Below are 24056 nucleotides of genomic sequence, written 5' to 3'. Positions count from 1 at the left end.
TGACTCTCTTTAGAGGATTTCCCTTCCCCCACAATGCTCACCTGGCATGATGTCATGGCGTAACTTCTCCACTTGTGAGAAGTGAGCAGTGTGAGCACGCGCACATCGATGTGCCTGCTGTCACTGCAGCCTGGAAAAAAACGGACGCCTGTGCCAGGGCACAAAACAGAGCACGATAGAGACCCGTTACGAGACCCCCATAAAAAAAACTGCCGGTGCTAAGGTTCCAGTGGGACCCAGCTCACTTAAAGCCCTGACAGGGGCTGATGGACATCAGCTACCCCTGGAAATGCTTTGACGAGCACTCTGAGCTCTGGAAGAATGCCTTGCCTTCATTTGCACCGAACCAAAGGCTGCTGAAGAAACCAGTCCGACTGCTCAGACCCTCTTGATTAGCACAAATATCACCTCCTCCACACCACCTGCAAAAAATGTAAACACATTCCAATGAGGGTCACTGACATTATTCACTTTTCGGTAGACTAGAGGAGGAAAGAGGGTTGAGGTGTTCAATCTATGACAGTCAACAGATGAGTTTTGCCCCCGCCAGGTACCCGTAGGCTTTGACTGTGACCAGAAGGCCCAGTGACATAGGTGGTGCGCGCCGATTTATAGTTACCGTAAATATGGATATCCATACTATTATTTCACTACTAATGTCGAGCAACTTGGAGTACTGTGTTCACACTCGCACCCACCAACGACCTTCTTGAACTCAGTCCAGGAAACCTTGCCAGCTCTTTCAAGATACGTTTGGCCTTATATCGAGCTGCTATCTGTTTGGAGTGTAAAAGAAATGCATGCGTGTGTTGAAAGACTAACTGACGCCAGAAAATGCCTCAAACACCCCTCCCCTGGCCCACCAGAACTATTTAGTGAGGAGGCAGAGGCTTGCGGGCAGGAGATAGCAGAGAGACAGCACGCGCCCCCGGCACCAGGTAAGGGAAGCCGCTGCTGCAGTACGGGAACAGTCCTAGCTGGGGCTCATTCACGAGCCTCGTGCGCTGCTGGAACGTCACTTTTAATGACGTTCTGGCTGCGCACGCTGCAACGTCACTTTTAATGACGTTCTGGCTGCGCACACTGCAACGTCACTTTTAATCACGTTCTGGCTGCGCACGCTGCAAAGTCACTTTTAATGACGTTCTGGCTGTGCACGCTGCAACGTCACTTTTAATGACGTTCTGGCTGCGCACACTGCTGGGCCATTTCTACGAAGGCAAAGCCACCCTGTGTATGTTTTTATGGCCTCCTAGAGATGGCGTGAGGCTGCGTTGCCTCACAATGAAATGGGTGGGTCTGCCGTGGGTGTTATGGTGGGTGTTCCCAAGTAGCACCCATGTCATTTGACATCCTCCCAGATTCACAACATGCTGTCAGCCTGGGATTGCCTCCCCAGGGGTGGTGCAAGGGATGTTTTTCTGAAGGTGTCCCTTTCCCCACAAAAGCAACCTGATTTCAAAGCAGACACCCTTGCACCTTCGTTTGTGTGCCAGTGCAGTGGAAGTGGACAGAAATGCACTGTATCTCATTAATACTACGCACTCCTGCCATTTCACTTTGACATATGCGAAGCAGCAGGGAGGCTTGCAGCGCTGCCCTATGGCAAACATTAGTAAATTAGCAAGTTAGCAATACTTTGAGAGAACTGATGGAGGTCAGCATACGCTCAACCCTAAAATTCGTAGCAGAGTACTTTTCCCAGCAGTGTTTTTACAGTACTCTGTCCCAATTAATAGCGCCGACAAAACGGGTACAGCATGTTCATTTTATATCACTGCAATTCTATTCCAGGACAAATACTGATTATAGCACAAACAGCCTGGATACAGCTAAGGCACTGGGGTCCAAAATTACTAAAACGGCCGCTGTTCCAAGTGAGGCAGAGCAGAACAAAGCAAGGCACTGGTACTTACAGCGCAGTGAAAAAGGAATTTTGCGCTGAAAAGTTGCTCTTTCTTCAGCTCAAAAAGTGCTTTGCGCAGCTTTGCAGCGCTTTGCTTCGCGAAAGGTGTTCCTGGGGCATTACAGTACAAACAGCCATTCTTTCTAATGCAACGCCAGATCTCCTAAGATAGCCAGAGCGAACTTTGTATCAAAACTAACACCTGTTTGGAGCAGGCACTAACAAAGAGCTAATCTTTAATTTCTAAAAAAAATAACACGCATTTGCACGTGTGCTGAAGTTCACAGCATACGTTCAGTGTAGACCTGGGAATTGTACTGGAAGGGTATGCTCCAAACAGGGGCGCAACTAGGTCTTAATTTCGGGGGGGGCTAACATGGCAGGTGAAGGGGCGTGGCTAATGTTAATCAATGGGGCGGAGCTAAAATGGCAGATAATCAGGATCGGTTAATGCTCAGGTCAAGCCGAGAAAAAAATGTGGTGAATTCTGCATTTTACACCAAAACACATACCCACGCTGAACCCTAAAATTAACCCCCTCACACCCTAAAACCCATACCCGCCCTGAACCCTAAAATTACCCCTGGCACCCCAAAACCCATACCCATCCTGATTCCTAAAATTATCCCCCCCGGCACCCCAAAACCCATACCCACCCCACACCCTAAAATTACCCCCTGGCACCCCAAAATCCATTACCACCCTGAACCCTAAAATCAACCCCCTGGAGCCCCAAAACCCATACCCGCCCTGAACCCTAAAATTACCCCTGGCACCCCAAAACCCATACCCACCCTGAACCCTAAAATTACCCCTGGCACCCCAAAACCCATACCCGCAGTGATCCCTAAAATTACACCCTTGCCCCCCACAACCCATACTCACCCTGAATCTTAAAATTACCCCTGGCACACCAAAACACATACCCACGCTGAACCCTAAAATTAACCCCCTCACACCCTAAAACCCATACCAGCCCTGAACCCTAAAATTACCCCTGGCACCCCAAAACCCATACCCATCCTGATTCCTAAAATTATCCCCCCCGGCACCCCAAAACCCATACCCGCAGTGATCCCTAAAATTACACCCTTGCCCCCCAAAACCCATACTCACCCTGAATCTTAAAATTACCCCTGGCACACCAAAACACATACCCACGCTGAACCCTAAAATTAACCCCCTCACACCCTAAAACCCACACCTGCCCTGAACCCTAAAATTACCCCTGGCACACCAAAACACATACCCACGCTGAACCCTAAAATGTTCCCTGGCACCCCATAACCCATACCCACCCTGAACCCTAAAATAGCCCCCTGACATCCCAAAACCCACACCTGCCCTGAACCCTAAAATTACCCCTAGCACACCAAAACACATACCCACGCTGAACCCTAAAATGTCCCCTGGCACCCCAAAACCCATACTCACCTTGAACCCTAAAATTGCCCCCTGGAACCCCAAAACCCATACCCGCTCAGAACCCTAAAATTACCCCCTGGCACCCCAATCCGTAACCCACCCTGAACCATAAAAGTACTCACTGGCACCCTAAAACCCACACCCACCCTGAACTCTAAAATTACCCACTACCACCACAAAAAAAAATGAACACTACAAACTTACACTACATTTGCATATTTGGAGGGGACTGTCCTCTTTGACGTTTCTATGTATGTAAGTCAAGAACAACATTCAAAGTAACCTAGACATGCAGGCAGTAGGTAATGCTGTACTGAAAAATGCATTAAAGTTACGGGGACTTACATAAATAAAAAACTGCTGCCTGCTCCTCTGATACTATACTGTGGAGGCTGGCTGATCAGCAGCACTGTGTCCTGGCATCCAGTCCCTCGAAGGTCCCAGAGTAGATAGGTGGGGGTCAAATGGCTCCTGGATTCTCCTTGCCTGGGCCTCCTATGCTTCTTCCCTGGTGCCCTTGGATGCGAAAATAGAAAGATCCATGGCCCTGGCTGAGCAGCGCCTTGGATGTGAATTCCATCCAAGTACACAGACAGCAGGGGCAAAGGGATGGCCAGTGCAGGTGATGCTTTTCCTTTGTAAATTAATTCCTGCTGGCGTCATAGCCCAGGGGTTGCTGTCTGCGCACTTGTATGAAATACACATCTATACAAGTGCACAGACAGCACCCCATGGGCTATGACGCCAGCAGAAATTCCTTTACAAAGGAAAAGCATCACCTTAACTGGCCAGCCCTTTCCCCCTGCTGTGCACTTCACACCCCATGCTCACAAGCGATCAAGTGCTTAGGTGAAATCCCTGCCTTCAGGCAAGGATTTCACCTCGACGGCGCCACTGGAAAGGAAAACAAGTGGTGGGGGCAGGAGGTCACTCACTGAAGCAGAGGCTGGCTGGCTCGGGCTGCTGGGCCTCTCAGAAAGCATTAAAAAAATCATTCTCTGATCGGATGCTATCTTGCACCATTTCAGTGCGTGTAATCTTAGCCCGGGCAGAGGAGGCGACGGGGGTGGGGGGGGGGGGGGGGGGGGGTGTTGAAGCCCGGTGAGCCCAATGGGTGTTGCGCGCCTGGCTCCAAATAGAAATCCTATGCTAGACAGCGCACCCCCACCTCTGCAAGGCTTACGTCACATGAGGCTGCCCCAAGAGCGTCACTTCAGGGGATGATTGCGAGAGGCCAATCTTAATAGACATGGCTCTGTGCTGTGTTTCTGCCTTTGCTCAGTGTTGTGTGGCAAAGATGGGCCCAGATGTAAGCAATGTTCTTGCAGCGCAGTGCAGCAGCTGCAAATGCTGCGCTGCATGAGAAGGAGAGAGCAAGAGAGTGCCATATTTACAGAAATATGATGCTCTCCGTCCCGCTCCCTAGCGCCGGTAAGGTAAAGTGCTGCTGTGCGCCACGCATACACCTTTGCACCATAGTGCAAGGGTGTCCACGTGAGTCTAGCATAGATTTTGTACTGGATGGATAGCCTTTCAGTATAAAGTAATATGCTTAGATTACGTTTAAAACTTCTCCCACCTTGTATGTGTGTTGTACCATGCAGCAAACATGCAGTCGGAAAAGAAAGGAGACATAATAGCATTTCCCCTGATAGCGCCTGGTTGAATGGGAGCTATTTTTCTTTTACGCAAAACCATGTCTACTTTTTTTTAGAAAATTAGGTTTTGCGCAGAAACCTTGGGTGGTTGAATGGGAACGATCATGCACCACTCTTTGAACACCCCCTTGACAGTAAGTAATGCAAAGCAGCTCCATGTGTTATTTTACGCCACTTTCAGTGGTTTTACAGCGCAAAACAAGTTTACCGCTGGAAAGTAAATTAGTAAAAAAAGATCTTGTGTTGATTTACATCACTAAATCTTAGTAAATATACCCCTTGGTTGCTACGATGCATTGTGTCAAAAATTGGTCAATGTCCCCCCTCTGTCATTCCAGTGTTTCAAGGGTACTGAAGAATCTCAGTGTACTGGCGGCCTGGAAACAGCAAGGAAGTAGTAACCCCTGACTTCCAGTACTACTTAGCTCACACTGTGTACTGGTACCCTGGGTACAATATGAATGGTGTTTGTCACTCTGTGTTCCTTTTCTGGAACAAATAAGAGCACTATGGGGCATATTAGCAAGAGCCTCTTTAAAATTATCACCGTTTTAGCAGCAGGAAACTGCCGCTAAAACGGCGATAATGGGCTTGCTAATATGCGTTATAGAATTCCAATAGAAGCCAGGTTAGATGTGTAGGACATCTAACCTGGGCTTCCATTGGGATTCTGTAACGCATATTAGTAAGCTCATTATCACCGTTTTAGCGGCAGTTTCCTGCCGCTAAAACGGCGATAATTTTAACGAGGTTCTTACTAATATGCCCCTATATTCTGTGAGCGAGCGAGTTGAGGGATATGCCCCTATATTCTGTGAGCGAGCGAGTTGAGGGTGGACGTACCATAGCCCAGGTTTCATAACGTTTAGAGGGGTCGCTACTCCTGGAACATAATGTGTCACAAACAGTAGCTCAGTGCAACATTTTTGAACAAAAAAATATTTTATGCTGAAAGTTTGATGTGAATTCAGCGGGAAATGCTGTTGCGCTGTGTCCTTTCACCCCTCTGATAACTCACGCAAGAGTGGTGCAAAGGAGAAGCAAAAACACATACACCACCCCCCGGATTTCCAGGAAACGTCAAATAAACGTAAGTTTCGCACTGTAGCGTGACCTGTTTTTGAGTGGAATCCTAGCTCCAAAGCAGGGCCGGCTCTAGGCATGTGCAAGCTGTGCACCTGCACAGGGCCACCAAACCCCAGGGGCCACCACGCTAATATATATCCTTAATATATTAATCCTCTGAGGATGGATACATATTTGCATGGTGGCCCCTGGCAGGGATTTGGCGGCCTCTGGCTCTGTTCCACTTCTAAACTCCCTGACCCCCTCCCCTCTTTACTGGCCTGCGCGCTCCGCCCCACCCGGACCCCCTCATCCGGGCCCCCTACCTACGCTCCCTGCCCAGGGCCACCATGAGCCTAGAGCCGGCCCTGTCCAAAGGAGGACATGTCCAAATAATTGACGGAAGGAAATTGTTGGACATTACCTCGCATAATAGATGTAATTTCAGCAATAACGACACCTCTTTCCTTGGGCGCTGGAAGTAGGGGCTTGGGAGGGGCTGCAGGACCCTCATAATACCCTCGAAGGAGGAGAAGGAGCAATAAAGAGTTCTTTCCATGTTGTTATAATCATGTTTGCTTTTTCAAAGACAGAGGTCAAATGTCAGGCAAACTATTCTGAGGAATGGCTGGTGATTCTTTTAACATGGAGATTGCGGTTTACTTTTCCTTTCCCTAGCCGCAAGGTGAGGGAAATTAGGAATGTAAACCTAGTGTCACCCTTACTAGGGTACCGGAAGCTGTGAAAGGGAAGAGTGTAGGTCGTCAAATGTTTTCAAACACAATACAAAATTTAAATAGTTGGAAATGAACTATACAAATATTACAAAATAGGCCCCAGGTTTGCAAAGTTCAAATGAGGCATGCTGAGGTTTTTTTGGTAATTCTGAAGTGCGATAGAAACAAGGATTTCAACAGGATCAAAATGATTTCAAACAAACCATGACACTTTACTTGAGTGATGCGCAAATGATATATATGCTTCGAAACTCGGGGGCATATTTACAAGCCCCTTGCGACCATTGCGCCTGCGACACAATTGCGCCTCCTGAGCGTCACTTTTGTGACACTACTGAGGCACAGTGTGTGGACCCATATCTACGAGGGCACGCAAAGCTATCCAGCGTGGCATTACATGGCCTTGTAGATAAGAGTAAGGCAAGACAGCGCAAGTCGCTGCTTTGTGTTATTCTGAGTTAAAGAGGCGTTTCATGGGCGTTGCGGTGGGTGTTCCACGCAACACCCAGGGGTTTTGATGCATTCCCAGGTTTATAACATGGCAGACATCTGGGAACGTGTCATATTCTGACGCCTTCCCAGATAGGCTTAATGAGGATTTGTTTTTCATTTTTCCTATCTAAAGAGGATAACGCCTCTTAGCATTGTTTTTGTTGAGGAATGTGCCCCTTCCTGCACAAAAACAATCCTGCCAACAACGCAGTGTTGGGGTTAGCACTCGGCTGCAGAATGTGCTCTGGCACTGGCTGTAAGGACAGGAATGCGCCATATCTTTTAAATAAAGTGCATTCCTGTCTTTACGAATTGGCGTAGGGCCGCACAGCAAGAAGCTTTGCGGCGCTGCCCTACGCCAGTTTCTTGCAAATATGCCCCTCTATTTCCACATGTTCCTTTGTGTGCGCCATATAAGTTTGGCAATAAAACTGCATGTCTAATCCACATGTGGGGGCATAGTTACAATATTTTGGTGTAGGGCAGCGCCCCAACCCTTTTAGCTGCGCTCCCCTACTTCACAACAAAACGGTTGGAATGCACTATATCTAAAAGATACAGCTTATTCCTGTTTTTTCTGCCAGTGCCAGCACACAAATTGTAGCCAAGCCCAAATGCAAGCATGTCTGTGCTGTTGACATGTTTGTTTTTGTGCAGGAAGGGACACCTTCCTGCACAGAATCAATCAAAGGAGGCATTTTCCTTGTTCTGTGGGTCATATTTACATGGACTTAATGCCACCAGAGCATCACTTTTAGTGATGTTCTTGTGGCGATAACTCCTTCACCTCATTTATAAGGCAGCGTTAAGCCACTTAACATGGCTTAACGCCGCCTTTTAAATAATGCCCCTATTCATGCAGCACTTAGTGTGAAAGGGGCGTGCCATGGGTGTTGTAGTGGGTTTTCTGCAGCAACACCCATTGCTTTTTTATGCTGCCCCGTATCTACAAGGTATGAAGCAGTATCAAAATAATACCAGGAGATACAGTCTTATACAGGCGATACGAGGAGAAATGTTTCATTTCTCCTCGTATATTGCTCTTTCTGTGTATGCTGCATTCTGTAGCACACATGGATAGAGAAAATCGCCTGTTAAGATTGTTTATGTGCAGGAAGGTGTCCATTCCTGCACATAAACAATCACCCCTAAAGAACAGGCATCCTAGCAAAATTGTGCTAGGGTGCCTGTACTGGTTCTGGGCAGCTTTTTTAGCACCAGCGCTATGGGAAATGTGGGGTGCACCATATTTTCGTAAATACGGCGAATCTCTGCATTTTAAAACGGTCAGGGCGCAGCGTTACCAATTTTGCAGTAACACCGCAGTCCGCCAGTTTATTGTAAATATGCCCCTATGTGCGCTGCAGAATGCAACACGTGTGAAAAGAGTGAAAACGAGGAGAAATGTAACATTTCTCCTTGTTACACCCGCTTTGGGAAGGCATTCATTTTGGCACTGTCTCAGATTTGTGTTATGTTTAAATCTGGGCTGCAGTAAAAAAAACATGGGTGTTGCAAGGGTACACTCAGCAACAGCCACGGAACGCCCCTTCCACGCAGATTTGTTTTGATTTACTCCATATTTATAGGGCTGTGAAAAGCCGGGCTGGGTGGCTTTGTGTGTCCTTGTAAATTTGGGCCAGCACACTACGCCTCTGGAGCGACAAAGTGCCACAGGGGCATTATAAATATGCCTCTTACTGTTCATTAAATATGAGATGTGATTTTTTGAAATGGCCGTATCATACCACCACATGCTTTAGTCATATATTCGGGAAAGTGTGCTCCAAAATGCACCACTTAACACAGTATTGCTTCCCTTCCACTCCTGCAGAATGGGCGTGCTCGTTGGCTACACTTGCTCTTTGTGTGCTGCATAAGTTGTACACTCTCCCTTAGACTCCATTGACATGAAACCCCTCTATGAAAATTGGTCCAGCCCCCCTGTATATTGCATAAGTCATCTTTCTTTGGGTGGCCGCCGGCACGAGTTGATGCACTTGAGTGTATGTTTCTAGTGCAAAATGCAGCATGCCACCGCCCACTGGCATTTACCAGGTGCAACACGTATTCATGTTTGGTGTGATGGAAACACTGTACATTTAGCACATGCGTGGCCAACAGCACAGTCGATGCGCAACAGCTGGTAAATACGCACTGCACTATTTGTTGCCCTTCAGCAGCTTCTTCAGTACTCTAGTGGTACAGCGAAAGCACATCCTTTCATTCAAGGAGTGTCTTTCCAGGTATGAATTACTGGCTACCTTTTTAGTACTAGTGCACACATAATGACGCAACAAGTACATCTAGGCCAAACTAAAGTCTCTATGGGGCTTATTTACAAGCCCTGAGCGCCACAGGAATGGTACAGAGCGTAGCCATATTTACAAGGCCACATAAAGCTACCCTGCATGGCTTTTCATGGCCTGGCAGATATGGAGTGTGGCAAGGCAGTGCAAGTTGCTGAATGCCTCACTCTGTGGCATGCCGTGGGTGTTGCAGTGGGTGTGCCCAGCAACGTCCATAGGCTTTGAAACATTCCCAGATCTACAACATGATGTAAATCTGGGAATACGCTAAAACCGCGCGCCACCCAAAGGGTGGCATAACGAGAAGAAATAACATTATTTCTCGTCGTTTTTCCTCTTTCTGTATGTGCTGCATTTTGCAGCACATATAGAAAGAAGAAAAACGCCTCCAATGATTGTTTTTGTGAAGGAAGGTGTCCCTTCCTGCACATAACCAATCATGCCAACAACACAGGCACCCTTGCAAAATGGTGCAAGGGTGCACAGCTGCTGATTGTTTGCCAGCGCTGGCTGAGAGGACAGGAATGCACCGTATCTTGTAAATACAGTGCATTCCTGTCTTTTGAATTGGTGTAGGGCAGAGCAGAAAAATTACTTGTGGCGCTGCCTTATGCCAATCCCTTGTAAATAAGCCTCTATGTCTCTAGCTACTTCATTATACATATTAACACACGCCACCATGTCGCACTGTGGACCTCATTTACACATTTGTGGCATAGGTCAGCGCCACAAGCCTTCCTGCTGCACTTCCCTGCGTCAAAAGAAAATGGCAGGACTGTGCTATATCTATGAGATGGGGTGCATTCCTTTCCTCTTCTACTGAGTTGGCGCACAAATGGCTGCCTAGCGCCAACGCAGGCACCCTTGCACCAAGGTGCCTGCATTGAAATCAGGTTGCTTTTTGCGGGAGGCGTAGGCTTTTGAAGTATTCCCAGGTTTACAGCAGGTGGAATGTGCCAAATGTCATGGGTGTTACGCTGGAACATCCCCGTAACACTCATGGCATGCCTACCCATCTCCGTGTGAGGCATCATTGCCTCAAAACATGTCTATAAGGCCAAGAAAAGCAGTGAAGGGTGGCTTTACGTGGTCTTGCAGATATGATTGCCTCACCGGTGGTTCATGCCTCTCGCAAATGAGGCCCTGTAAATGGGGACACAAGTTAGCCACTGAACTGTGGTGTAAACTACTATTGTAGCATTGGTGCCCCTCATTCTGGAATTGAGGGTATGGGTGGGCCAAGATGTTTCATCCCAATTAATGCACAGCTGTTTCCCCCTGACCAGGTATTTGGTCTCATGTGCAGTAGTTACCTTTGTAGTATTGCCTTCCTATCCGAAACATAACCTCTTCCTGCTCATCCACTACTGGAGATTAGTAAAGCCAGTGAAATTGACCCATGTCAGCACAATTCCTGGATCATTACAGTCAAAGTCCTAAAACCCCATCCCTATCTGGTAATAAAAAAGAAGATGGGGACATCATCTTTCTGGGCCCAGTAACCACAGACCTGACCCTTCAGATCTGCACCCCATCCCATTCCAGTGCTAGACCTCTGAAGCCTGCATCTGACGCGATTCCTGTGCTAGAACCCTACAGGCCTTCCTCCACCCATACCAGCTTTAGAGCCATCTGACATATCCTGTTCTATTGTATAGGCAAAATTGACCTGTGATCGCAAGTTTCCTATTCTTCTCTTGCAGAAACGAGACTTCTTAAACTATGATGTGGGCCAACTTCCTGATCGGTGTCCTTCTCCTGCCTGGCTTTCTCGACGCCTCTTCGGAGTCTGGCACACTCAGTGACCTCATGTCATTAAACAGCCTCATAAAATCTATGGGTGAGGAAATGTGAACTTCTATACATCTATGCATCAACTTCATTGAGTGAATGAGCACATTAAGGGGCAGGTGTGAGTTCCATTTGTGCATTTGTCTGTTAGCCCTACCACTTTATTTCCATTCAATAACCTCATTTGGTCCATCAGTTCAGTGTTTTCACCCTCAAAGTCATTGAGTGACCCTACTCCTTTCTTTAGTAAGTTATTATGTGTGCATAGCTCATCGTAGCAGTAGCCCATGGTTCTCTCCACTGTGTTGTTGACCTACAACGTGCCTATTCTCAAAAAAATAGACTAACCATCTCTACTGTAATATCACTAGCCACCTATCTAACACATAGTATACATTTAACACAACATTGCGGCACCCAGAAGATTCTCCACTGATGTTAGTAATTCTGCTTTATTCCTGCCCTTGTTTGTCATGTGTACAATATACTTCCCAGGCCCTTTGCACCACAGCTTGCTTTGCTTTCTTCACCCTAACCAGGCTATCTCCTCCCACCACACGAGGCATGGACTAACTCCATTCCATTTAATCACAGAATTGTTAATGTTAGCACTTGTAAAGTGCACAAACCCTTTTAGAACACCTGAAGCAATTTAAATTCAAGAAATGTCCAGCAGTAGAACAAGTTTGATGACAGGCACCGATAACATTGGCCCTCTTTTAACTGTTTACAATGCACTAACCATTCACCATCACTTTATTTTCACATACACTTGCTCTACACTCACTCATCCACATTCACTATACTTACTATGCCTGAGATTAGGAAGGTTAAGCTCTACCTCACACGGAAATGGGATGTCACTAGCCACCACGAGAGAAGCATCCTCATGAAAGAAGGCACTGGCATGAGGGAATTGTAGTTTGGTGATGCATGAAGCGTGATCTCCAAGACACACTGGACCAGAGGTTTGAGGTGGAATCTGGTGCATGTCACCATATAGGCCAACTCTGGACGAGAAGCTTCCCTGATGAAGGTGGTCACTGTTCACCTCTTTAGACTGAGGAGTGGGCAAAAACCGCCCTAGGCTTGGGAAACTCCAGGCCCCACTCCTCGAAATGCTGTCCTCAATAAAGCATTAGCTCTGCTGCAGCAGATAGCAGTCCGGAAATCCAAGTGCCCGTACCCTCACATAACACCTAGCATGTTGATGCGGCTACAACAGAGCGCTGGAGGGTGGTGAATGTGGTAAAGGTCCAGTTGAGCTGACAAATGTAAGACTTTCTTGGACAAAATGTCCATATCCAAGAGCCACAGTTGTAGGACTCCATGCATAGACCAAGTGATCCCAAGTGCTAGCGAGTGGGATATTGTCGGAAGATATAAATCCCAACATTCCCTGCAGAATCGACAACAAGATCTTTATAGAAAGTATTTTTTGCTGGCTGGTATTTAAATGGTGGACTGGACGAGATATGGAGTTACCTTTATATTAAACTATCTGCTTGTTATTAGGTATTTCTTGGGAAGGGTAAACCTCAGAGTTGAGGACCATGATTTAATCTTTTTTAATACAATAGAAACCAAAGATCCTACCTTTCAATCCACCAAACAGTGAAGGTCCATCCTCTCCAACACACCGATCAAAGTGAATGGAGCAATACCCAACTCCCGGGCTCGGCTTCTTCTCGATAGTGGTCATTACATTTCTCGGATGAAGATTTCACTGATTAGACAACAACCCCTCACTGGCCACCAAAATCAGTCTAAGAACAATATCAACCCATTAGTTAAAGATGTTGCCAGTGTGTCAACACATTGGTTCTGCTCTGTCCAACTGGAAGGGGCGTTGGCTGCTCCATGGCGATCTGCTCTACAGGTGATTTCAGAATAAGGAAGTGCAGAAAGTTGTCAGACCTAGGCAGGCAATGCAATCTGCTTTCCACAAAACACTATTGCATCAAAGAGTCTTTTTTTGGCAAATGCTTCATACTTTTGGCTTGGACATTTTGTCATGAAAAATTGTAATTACATTTTGGAAACTGGCAGATACTGGAGATCTTACCAACGTATTCTTTGCTGGCATATCCTGGCTGCCAATTATTCCAACATAGGTCCATGAAGACTGAGTCCTTTCAAGAGTTTTAGGATAATCACAGATAATGTACACGATTTCCATTTAGATTAATTGCAACCAAATGTACTGTTTGCAGATCTTATATGGATATCCTGAAATGGATTTGGCCCTCAGGGATCTAAGCTGATCACCCTCATGCAGACAGTACAATTACACATCATCTTATTGCTAACACCATGCACATGCAAATAACACATTTAGGCATCGTTCATCTCAGAAATAGCTTTTCTCATAAAACACCAGGCCCACTGCAGTCACCCCTCCACACACAATGCAAATACGTTACTCTCTAGCCAGAGTTGCCACCATTTTTTACTCTTTTGTAAATTTTATACATTTTTAAGGAAATTTTATTTGAAGCCTATCCTTTTAAAACATAATGTTCGTACAACAATGGATGCAATGAATTTATCAATCAATCCATCAATCAATCAATCAAAGACATTTGTAGAGCGCACTACTTACCCGGAGGGTCTCAAGGCGCTGGGGGGGGGGGGGGGGGGGGGGGGGAGTGCTGCTACTGCTCGAACAGCCAGGTCTTGAGCTTCTTCCTGAAGGAGAGGTGGTCTTGGGTCAGGCGCAGGTCGGTCGGGAGGGAGTTCCAGGTCTTGGCGGCAAGGTAGGAGAAGGACCTTCCTCCTGTTGTTGTTCTTCGGATGCGGGGGACGGCGGCGAGGGCGTGACTGGCTGATCGGAGATGGCGTTATTATGTGCCCTTGATAGTCCAGATATCAGTTTTCGGCAACAAGAAGTTTTGCCGATTTTCTAACAAAGCACAAGACACTTTATTTTGGGGAGGAAATGCTTACTATGTATTATAAGAACTCGGATGCTTACTTAGGCACATGTCACTTTAATGAATAATGAATAATGTATAATGGCCAAAGCACTAGTTTAAACATCTTTTAGTACTAGGCATTTTACTGTAATATTCTTTTTTAACTATTGCTACTATTTTGCACGTGAAAATTTGAATTGTTTGAGTATTTATTAAATAATGTTGTCTCGTCTGTGTATCACAATGTGGGTTAATATACGGAACGTGCAGTCAAACCTTTTTAATTTAGTAGGGTAACTGAAATACTTGAATTACGTCGATTTTATGTTAAATGTCATCTGAATGTATTTTTTTTTCTCTGATTCATTGTTGCTTTTATGGTTGTGTCATGCAAACCGAATAAAGCTTTCTAAACTGAAACGTAAACGTTACTCTCCTTGTTTCTAGTCTTAAACAAAGTACCGGTCTCTCTTCATTCATTCACCCATACCCTGTCAATGCAAGCCTTTACTTCCCTTTCATCATCCATGCTGCATTCACACTTCACCATGCCTGCCCTCAATCATCTAACTACACTGCACTCAATGATGCAACATCACTACACTCATGCCCCCTGCCATACTATATACACCCAGTGTTAGTGCATATCATCAGCAAAAAAAAAACTTCAACAAACTCCTTCCCCATTCCATCTAGAACTCCTACAACCTTTAGATTTTCTCCCGCACTCTCACTATGTTCGGCTTCTACACACCAGTGATGATGGGACAATAGTAATGAAGCATTTAGAAAATCATGAGAACAAATGGGGAATTGTTCAGCACAATTTTCCCAAAACTGTTAAAAAACCAAAGCTTAAGAAGGGGCAAATAAAAAATATTCCAATATTTTTGTTTGCTGTATGCCAGGCAAGCCTAACCCTTCACAGATTACGTAAGGTTCACCACCCCCCCAAAAAAAACCTTGGCAAACTGGTAAAAAAACAGTAGATTTTACAGGATGGATGTCAGGAATGGATCACTAGTGCTGGTGCAGAAATCTTGTGGTAATCTCTCTGTGGAACATAGTATAAATGTGGCACAATTACCTTTTTTTTGCCAAATATGTTTTTATTAGCATTTTAGAAAGGTTGCGCTTTACATTGCATTACAAACATCATTATATAAGCTCATTGGCAGAGGCATATCTTCCATAGATGCATTATCACATTAGCACGTCATGCTACTAGCATTCACTTGTTACAATAGATAAGACATGCAATGTTTGTACAGAGTTATTTGGATTGTAGTGCGCCTGCTTTTATGCAGGCTCAGACTCTGAGGTTATCCAGAGGGGCCGATGCGTTGACTTCTCAGTAGCCCGTGTAGTTCAGGGCTGACCCTCCAACTTGAGCTTGCAAACAGATGAATTATGTTGGAACTAAGGGAAATAAAAACATAAGCTGCAGCAACAAAAAATCCCCCCCCCCCTGGTATTCTAGCTCTCATTTATGGACTGTCCCCCCCCCCTTCTTTTTCCTCTCCCCGGCCCCAGCTCCAGCCCCCTCCACCCCATCGTATGCACCCCTCGGCCATGACTACTGTGGCGTGAGCATTTATGCGTCCTCTTGGACCAGGAGATGAACACATCAGACCATCCCGGCAGGAGAGCGGCTTGTGGTATGCACCTGCGCCCCGTGCGTGCCTCCCATCTCCATTGCACCCTCCGCAACCCCCTCCCTGTCTGCCTGCTGTAATGCATCAGAAAAGGGGGTGGTGATGAACAGAGTGTCTGAATTAAGCAGACCACTCTTACCCAGTCCAAAGATCAGGGCTTGATCCATCACCGTTTTTTAGCTCACTGCACCATCCCAGCTCAGAACTTGGCTATATGCAAATTAGTCTGACCCTGGCCCAGTGCATCATGGGAACAGGGCAGACCAAACTACCAAGCCAATTCTTGTACTGGGAAGGAAACAAGCTACCGGGGACCGGTTTCTGGCATTTCAGCCGTCTTCAGCCCGGCTTGCTTGAATCCTGATGGTGCAATGAGCAAGGGACTCACACCTGAGTATACCCTTCCACGCTACGTGGACAAAAATTATTCAGAAAAGGGGGTGGTGATGAACAGAGTGTCTGAATTAAGCAGACCACTCTTACCCAGTCCAAAGATCAGGGCTTGATCCATCACCGTTTTGTGAATCGTTTTTGGCCACTATAGGTGTGGCAGGGTATACTCAGACATGAGTCCCTTTCTCACTGCTCCATCAGGATTCAAGCAAGCCGGGCCGAAGACGGCTGAAATGCCAGAAACCGGTCCCCGGTAGTTTGTCTCCTTTCTGGTGAAGAATTGGCTTGGTAGTTTAGTCTGCCCTGTTCCCATGATGCACTGGGCCAGGGACAGACTGATTTGCATATAGCCAGGTTCTGAGCTGGGATGGGGCAGTGAGATAAATAACGGTGATGGATCAAGCCCTGATCTTTGGACTGGGTAAGAGTGGTCTGCTTAATTCAGACACTCTGTTCATCACCACCCCCTTTTCTGAATCGTAATGCATCAAGCATTTGCCCCCAAAGTGCCGCTATTGGTTCCTTCCGAAGCCCCACCGTCTCCTCCCTATGTATTTATTTATTTATTTATTTATTTATTGGGCTTTTAAAGCGCGACAGCTACCCAAAAAGGGTTTCCCGGCGCTAGGAGACACTAAACCTCTTGGGCAGAACGAATAACTCAGAGGAAAGGCAGGCCCTCCCTCCCTGGCCCATGCCTGAAAGGAGGAGATCCACGCCCGGACACATGGCGGATCGTGCGCCTTCCATCTCCTCGTGAGAAGGCGTAGTGCCACCACAAGCCCCAGGACCAGGAATCGGGATGTCACCTTGTCTTTGGGGGTTATCCCGGAAGTGGTGTAGTATATACTCGGGCCAATCAAAGGGTATGGTTCGACTTTTGCAGCTCCGCAGCTGCTCACTGATTGTTCACCAGTAAGTGCCCAGCCCGGAACAGCTCTATAGTATGTGCAGGAGCCCCACCCCTAGCTCATTACACCTGGGGCAGCGCGCATGGTCACAGCAGAAGTATTTGTTAATCAACTCGGGTGTAAGGTGTGCCCTGTGAATAATGAAAAGTTGTATCTGACGAAATCTCAAGCTTCTGGGGATGCGCACTGGGCTTTTAAGGATTTTTTCCCATTCCTTGTCAGCTAGTGGCCGCCCCAGATCTAGCTCCCATTTACCTCTGAGGGGATCAAGAATAATCGCTACTTGCTCCCTTAGTGATGGTGCAAACCAGCGGACCAAGTGTCTGCATGTCCCCATGACATGGAGATACTGCATAGTTAGATGCTGTTTGGGTTCCGTTGTTACATCTCCCCAACTGGCGGTCTGTTTCGCTATCAGTGAGTGGTGCATTAAGAACCCCCGGGTGGAAGTCCCTCTTCTGCTACCAGTGTCTCGTATGTTGTGAGCTCCCCTTCCCTATACAGGTCCACAAGCGTGTGTTTATCAGCCTCCCGCCACTCCGCGAGCATGGAGGGTGTGAGTACCCCGTCGCCGCTGGTGAACCCTCCAATGGTATTGCAGGCGCATAAGGCTTTGTGCTGCGGGTAAGGTTTAAGGCTCTCCGGTAACATTTATATGCCACCGCCAAAAGGAGCGGTGTTGGGCACTGAGTCACTGCTATGGGGTAGAATAGTTTAGTTATGCGCTCCAGAGAATATGGCTGCAGTACCGTGGCTGTGTTGTCTCTACCTCTGTCCGCCAACCAGCGAGCAACCCACTGCTGCACTGCAGCTAGGTGGTAGTGCTCAAAGCAAGGGGCAGCCAAGCCTCCCCGGTCTGTTGGCAGGAATAGCTTAGCCAGCCCCAGTCTGTGCCTAGAAGTGCCCCAGATGATGTCCCGCAGTATCCTATTGAGCATAGTGAATAAGGAAGTCGAGACAAACAGCGGTAAGTTGACAAAATAGTACAGGAGGCGGGGAAGCATGACCATTTTGGCAAGTGCCACTCTGCCTGTGGTCGTTAGCGGGAGCATAGTCCAAAAACATATCTGGGACCTGAGCGCTGCGACCGCCCTCCCAAGATTTCCATCAAACAAATCACCCAGTCGACGGTATATCTGTTGTGAGAAGTTGGCCTGGTATATAATGCTCAATAATTCTTAGTGATCACTTTGTACCATGCCAAGCAACCCTTGTGATGATGGTTGTAATTCAACCTTGTAGACCAGTTATCCTAGTGGTAAAGTGGACAAAGCAGTCTTAGGCTAAACTCTGAAAGGCATGTGAAGCCAGCTGTATTACCATACACAACCCCCTTGAATACCAAATGAAAGGGACACCACACAGATATATATTGAAAATATATATTGATTTATTAACTATAAAATCCCCTGGACTCTTTATGAGCACAGAAGCACAAGCGTTAAATCACAAGACAGTTTAAAATACACAAAAGTTGCATAATATGGATGAGCCCTAGGGGCCACCTAAACCATATACTAAGAAAGTGGTATAAGAGATACCAATCGGAATGGGAACAGGCCTAGGGCCTTGGGAATCGCAGGAGCTATTCGAGACTATCAATGATTAAGTCGGGAAAGGCCCGCGGGACTCGGGTGCAATGTTCAAAGTGCACGCACTTTCGAATGTAAAGTCTATGGTGCGTAAAAAGTACAAAGTTAAAGAGTTAGGAACCTTCCGAGTGACCTAGAATGCTGAAACTTAAGACACAGGCCCTTGAGATGTGTACCAGTGTAGGAACACTGGCGGAGCTGAGTTACCTCACCCACAGGAAGCGGGTGCACAGGGTCGAAGTAGTGTCGGGTTTCGTCACGCTGGTCGATGGTGCTTGGAGCTGAAGATGCTGCAGGCGGCTCGATGTGAAGAGTTACGGTGGATCCAAGGGTGGATCTGAAGTTGTGAATACCTGAAAGCAGAGGGGACAATGTTCAAAGTCACTAGCCAGTGACTACCCTGGAACCAGATTGGAACCAGGCGATGTCGGGTGCAAACAGGCGTTGTTGGGTAGCTTCTCTCTGCAGCCACGTGGACACCGGGGGTCGAGGACGTCCAGGAGTCAGTCACGTGCTGTCCCACGCAGGCTTCTCGCTGTTGGCGGTGTCGGCGACCTGATCGGAGCAAACAGGCCTTGGCTAATGCAAGCCACGCAGGAATCAAAAGATGCTTAACACTCGGACCAGCAAGGTCAGAGCGAGGGCTTCTTTTCACAGAAGCTTGGGTGAGTCTGGAGCAACCAGACCCGCTGTGTAGTTAGTTGGTTTCGTGGCCAAGATGGCCGCTGACCACGTGGCTAGTGGCCGGGATGGCGCGTCGAGTGGCACAATGCAAAAGGGCCCCACGCAGATCGTGGAGATGCTGGGGGGCTGATCTTCGGTGCAAGGGCTGCTCGATGGTGGGGGTTCTCAGTCCCCAAAGCACAACATCGAGGATACCTCAGAAGCTGCGCAGTCAGCTTTTCAAGTGTCTTCCAAGAGGTCCGGTCCCACGTCACTCGGTGCCTCCACGGGTCCCTTCTTTGCAGGGACTGTGGATCGGGCTCTGAGAGGTCTGGGAGTCTGGTTCTTGTCGGGCTCTGGGCTCGGGCTCCGGCGGGAGGCGGCGGCAAAGCAGACGTTGAGTTGCTGGTTGGTGCCTGTGTTCACAGGGTGGCCACTCCTAGGCCACAAGGGAGATTCTCTTCAGTCTTCTGAGCAGCAGAATGTCGAAGTCCAGTCTTCTTAGTTTCAAGTTGATTCAGGATGATCTGCTGTGCAATGGCACTGCTCCCACTCTTATTCCCAATCTGAGGGGTGGATCACCTACTAGGTCCCTCCTCTGGGAGGAACCAGGAAGGGGGGCGGGTACACCCCCTTTCCTTTGTCCAGTTCCGCGCCAAGCCTGGGTCTGGAAAGTCCCAGGACCGGTTTGGACTGGCCTATGCACGGGGACACCTTGTGTGCCCCGGGCATGTCTGATTCTATTCAGCCCTGTCCTACCCAATACACAAAACCCTGTCTGGGGTGGTGCTCGCACCTCCCAAGGCAGGAAACCCTTTGTCCAGGCCACCATCTGCCGAGTTTCGGTCAGCAGCAGGAGGCCAGACTCGTGTCTGTGGTGGCAGCATCCATTTTGTGATGCTGAGGCTCTGCTTAACTTTAACCGGGGTTAAGGCTACACACATGTCGTGTCCCTCTAAAAGGGTGGAATGCTATCCCCGTCGACAGAACTGTCGAGGGGATAGTATTCCAATTCGTATGACACCTTACTCGACATGTTTTGATAAAGCCAAACCAAGGATAGCATTTAACCGCGAGGATTATAATGCACTTAAGAGTATATGGTATGGCAATATCCCGGAACAGCTTAGGGAGTGGTTCCCGACAGCTGCAGACAGGCTCAGCTCATGCTAGAGCACCATCTCACATATTTCCAAGCACTCCGCCTCCAGGATTGATGACGCCTTCCAAAGGAGTGGCTGATAGGAACATATGTGTCCAGTTTAGGGTTAGGCACAGGCATACTGTACCTAAGCAAGAGGTGATTACACCAACTTACCCCAGCTGAGTGATCAGCCAGTTGTGTCAAATATGGAGGCCAGGCCAGGGGTGGCACAATACATGCTGCAGCCCCTGGTAGGCCTTGGAAACACCTATGCCCTGGGTACCTAGGGTACACTACTACAGGGGCTAAAAAGGTGAACCAGTTCCAATTCGTAATGCACCTAAAGTGCATTGGCAGTAATTTAGAGAGAGAACAGCAGGCTGTGGGTCTGATTAGCAGGCCCACAGCCACAATAAGTCATAAACCAGTGAAGCAAAAAGCAAAAATTTGGGGTGACCATAGGATAGTAGACCCTACTCTCCTACATCTGTATCCCCAGGTACCTAAAGGTGTCTGCTTTCCACTGGACTCATGTGGCCTCGAGATAATACTCAGGGTCACCGGCCCCTTCACTAAAAGCATAAAGGCAGGGTTTACTCGCGTTCACACGGAGCCCCGAAACTCCAGCAAACGTGCGCAGCAGCTGGGTCAGCCGTTCCGGTATGCATCCCACATCCCTCACGAATACCAACAGGTCGTCAGCGTAAAACGATACCTGATGTATTGCGTCTCCCAACAGTATACCATCTCCAAGAGTCTGTCGTATGGCCGCGCCAGGGGTTCGATTGCCAGTGCGAACAACAGCGGGGACAGAGGGCACCCCTGCCGAGTGCTTCTGCCCACCGCTGCCGCTTCTGAGATGTAAGGTCCCAACCGCACTCGGACTACTGGATTTCTATATAGTAAGTCTATCATTTGGAGGAAGTCCACCTCCAATACGTAGCGCAGTAACACTGCTGATAGATATCCCAATTCCAGGCAGTCAAACGCCTTTTCCAAATCCAATATCAGGCATCCTGCCCTAGGCCACTCCCGCGTAGCCTCAGCTGCCACCCTGAAGTATCTTCTAAGGTTTAGCAACGTAGATCTCGCTGGGACGAATCTGTTCTGGTCAGTGTGCACCAGGTGAGGGACTAACGGCGCCAATCGTTCCGCCAGCACCTTAGCAAAGACTTTATAGTCCACATTGAGCATCGCCAGAGGCCTGTTGAGCCCAGGGCTGTGGGGTCCCTGTCTGGTTTAGGCAGAGAAACCAGAAACGCCTCCCTCATTGAGGAGGGCAGCGATCCTTCCTCTATCACTGTGGTGTACATCTTATGGAGCAGTGGTGTCAGGATTTCCCTATTCGCTTTATAATATTCTGTGGGTAAGCCATCCGGTCTCAGGGTCTTCCCAGATGCCATGGACTGAATCGCCTCCCCAACCTTTTCCAACGAGAGGGGCACATTGAGTGCCCCTTTGTGGTCATCTGAGGCCGTGGGCAATAGCACAGAGTCCAAGAACTCTTACAAGACGTGCCTAGGGCGAACACCCTGGGCCCTGTACAACTGTGTATAGTGATCCATCAGGGCGCGGTGTATCTCACATTGCGTAAACACCATCCCTCCCCCGGCTGTGCGAAGGGCTCCTATTGGAGCACCACGCCCCTCCTGTTTTATCAACCAGGCCAACAGTCGGTCTGCCCTGTCTGCCTTGGCATGTGTCCTGGCTGTGTGTGCCACATAGTTATGGCATCTCAGTCTCTCTAGAAGCGCTGCGTGTCTAGTGGGAAGGTCCCCCAGTCTGTGTGAATGTCCACTCCCCCTTCCCCTTCTCACTCATACTGCAGATGCTCAGCCTCCAGACGCGCCAGAGAGTCAGAGAGCGTTCTGCGTATGTTCCATGTGGCCCCCAGGCAATGTCCCCTAACGGCCACCTTGTGTGCATCCCATTCTATGAGGGCGCTGCTCGCTGTCCCTTCATTGGCATCGAAGTACGCAAAGATGGCTGTGCCCAGCGATTAGCGAAACTCTGCATCCTCTAACGCAGTAGGCTGCAGCCTCCACATGGGGATAGGTGGTCGGTCCGCCTCCCAACTAATCCAGAACCGCAGGGGATTGTGATCGGAATGTGTTCTACCCAGGTACTCTGACTGAGTGATGAGTAGGAGCAGGGACTGGGAACCCACTATCCTGTCAAACCTAACGTGTAAGTCGTGGACTGATGAGTAATACGAGTAGATTCTATCTACCGGATGTTACGCTTACCACAGGTCCTGTATCGCACAGTGTGTAAGTCGATATCGAAACGCCTGCGCGTTGGACTCTACCGCTGCAGCTCTGAGAGGGGGAAAGGACCTATCCAGGTACCCGACTCCACACGGCTATTATTGTTCACTGTTCCAAGAGTCGCCACCGCCTCAAGAACTTCCTGCCATTCCAGCCTAATCTTCTCTGGTCTGGGCGCAACTGTACCCAACTCCATTCCTCGGTGAGCTCCCCTGCGCCTGGGCCTCCGCGACCTCTTCTCCTGCCAGCCACCTTCATCTGGGCCTGTTGGCCTTGTTCCTTTCCACTGCCCCGTCTCCTCCAGCCAGTCCCAAACATCCGACGGGGTGTTGAATAAGCGGGCTCCCTCCTTTGAGATCACTCTTAGCCATGATGGGAATAACAGTATGGCAGCTCCAACTCCCGCAGTTGATGCTTCACCGCCATCTAGGTGCTCCTCCATCTCTGAACCGCTGCTGTGTAGTCCTAAAAGAACATCACCAGACCACTTCCCACTTTGATGTCGCCTAGCTTCCTGGTTTCACGAGGCACCACGTCTCGGTCCCGAAAGTTAAGGAGTTTGAAGAGGAATGGACGAGGTCTAGCTCCCGGTTTGGGCTTCTGTGCCGGCACTCTGTGTTCCCTCTCCACCATAAATTGCGGCGACAGTACCCCTCGAGGCAGGAAGTCACACAACCAGTTCTCAACATATTGTTCCAGGTTACTGCGCTCCTCGCCCTCCGGAAGGCCTACCACACGGACATTGTTGCGGCGAGAGCGCCCTTCTGCATCCTCAATGCAATCCTCATGTGCATGAACTCGGTCGATCATATCCTGAAGCGCTATAGTGTGATTTTGCACCACAGGTTGAATCTCTTGGAGCGTCTGGCTTTGCAGGCAACTGAGTCCGCTAACTTGCGATGATCGGCATGAAGGAGAGTGAAGTCCGATGTGACTTTATCAATCCGTGATTCTAGTGGTTCTTTCGTTTGCTCCAGGGTGGTTCCGATCCGCTCCACCGCTGCCAGCACGGTGTCCATCTTGGCCGCAAGGGCGGCCGCCTGGGGCTCCATGCTTCCACTCTGACATCCCGAGGGGGAATAAAGGTTGTCAGTCTTTTGCTGTCCAACTTTCGGTTTGTCCCTCAGCCTGCC

General features: G+C 48.4%; 1 protein-coding gene across 1 annotated transcript in view; it reads left to right on the top strand.

Moving 5' to 3' along the window:
- The first annotated feature begins 845 nt into the window (after positions 1-845).
- Positions 846-24056, top strand: part of LOC147748330 (resistin-like) — a 132311-nt gene continuing 109100 nt past the window's right edge. Inside the window, exons 1-2 of the mRNA XM_086936411.1 lie at positions 846-938; positions 11296-11432. Coding sequence (XP_086792537.1) covers positions 11315-11432 — 118 coding nt within the window. The 5' untranslated portion in view covers positions 846-938; positions 11296-11314. The remainder of the gene's footprint in view (positions 939-11295; positions 11433-24056) is intronic.

Source organism: Lissotriton vulgaris, chromosome 1_1, assembly GCF_964263255.1.
Source record: "Lissotriton vulgaris chromosome 1_1, aLisVul1.2, whole genome shotgun sequence".
NCBI classification, from domain to species: Eukaryota; Metazoa; Chordata; class Amphibia; order Caudata; family Salamandridae; genus Lissotriton; species Lissotriton vulgaris.
Note: the sequence above shows the minus strand (reverse complement) of the source record. Positions and strands in the feature narration are given on the sequence as shown.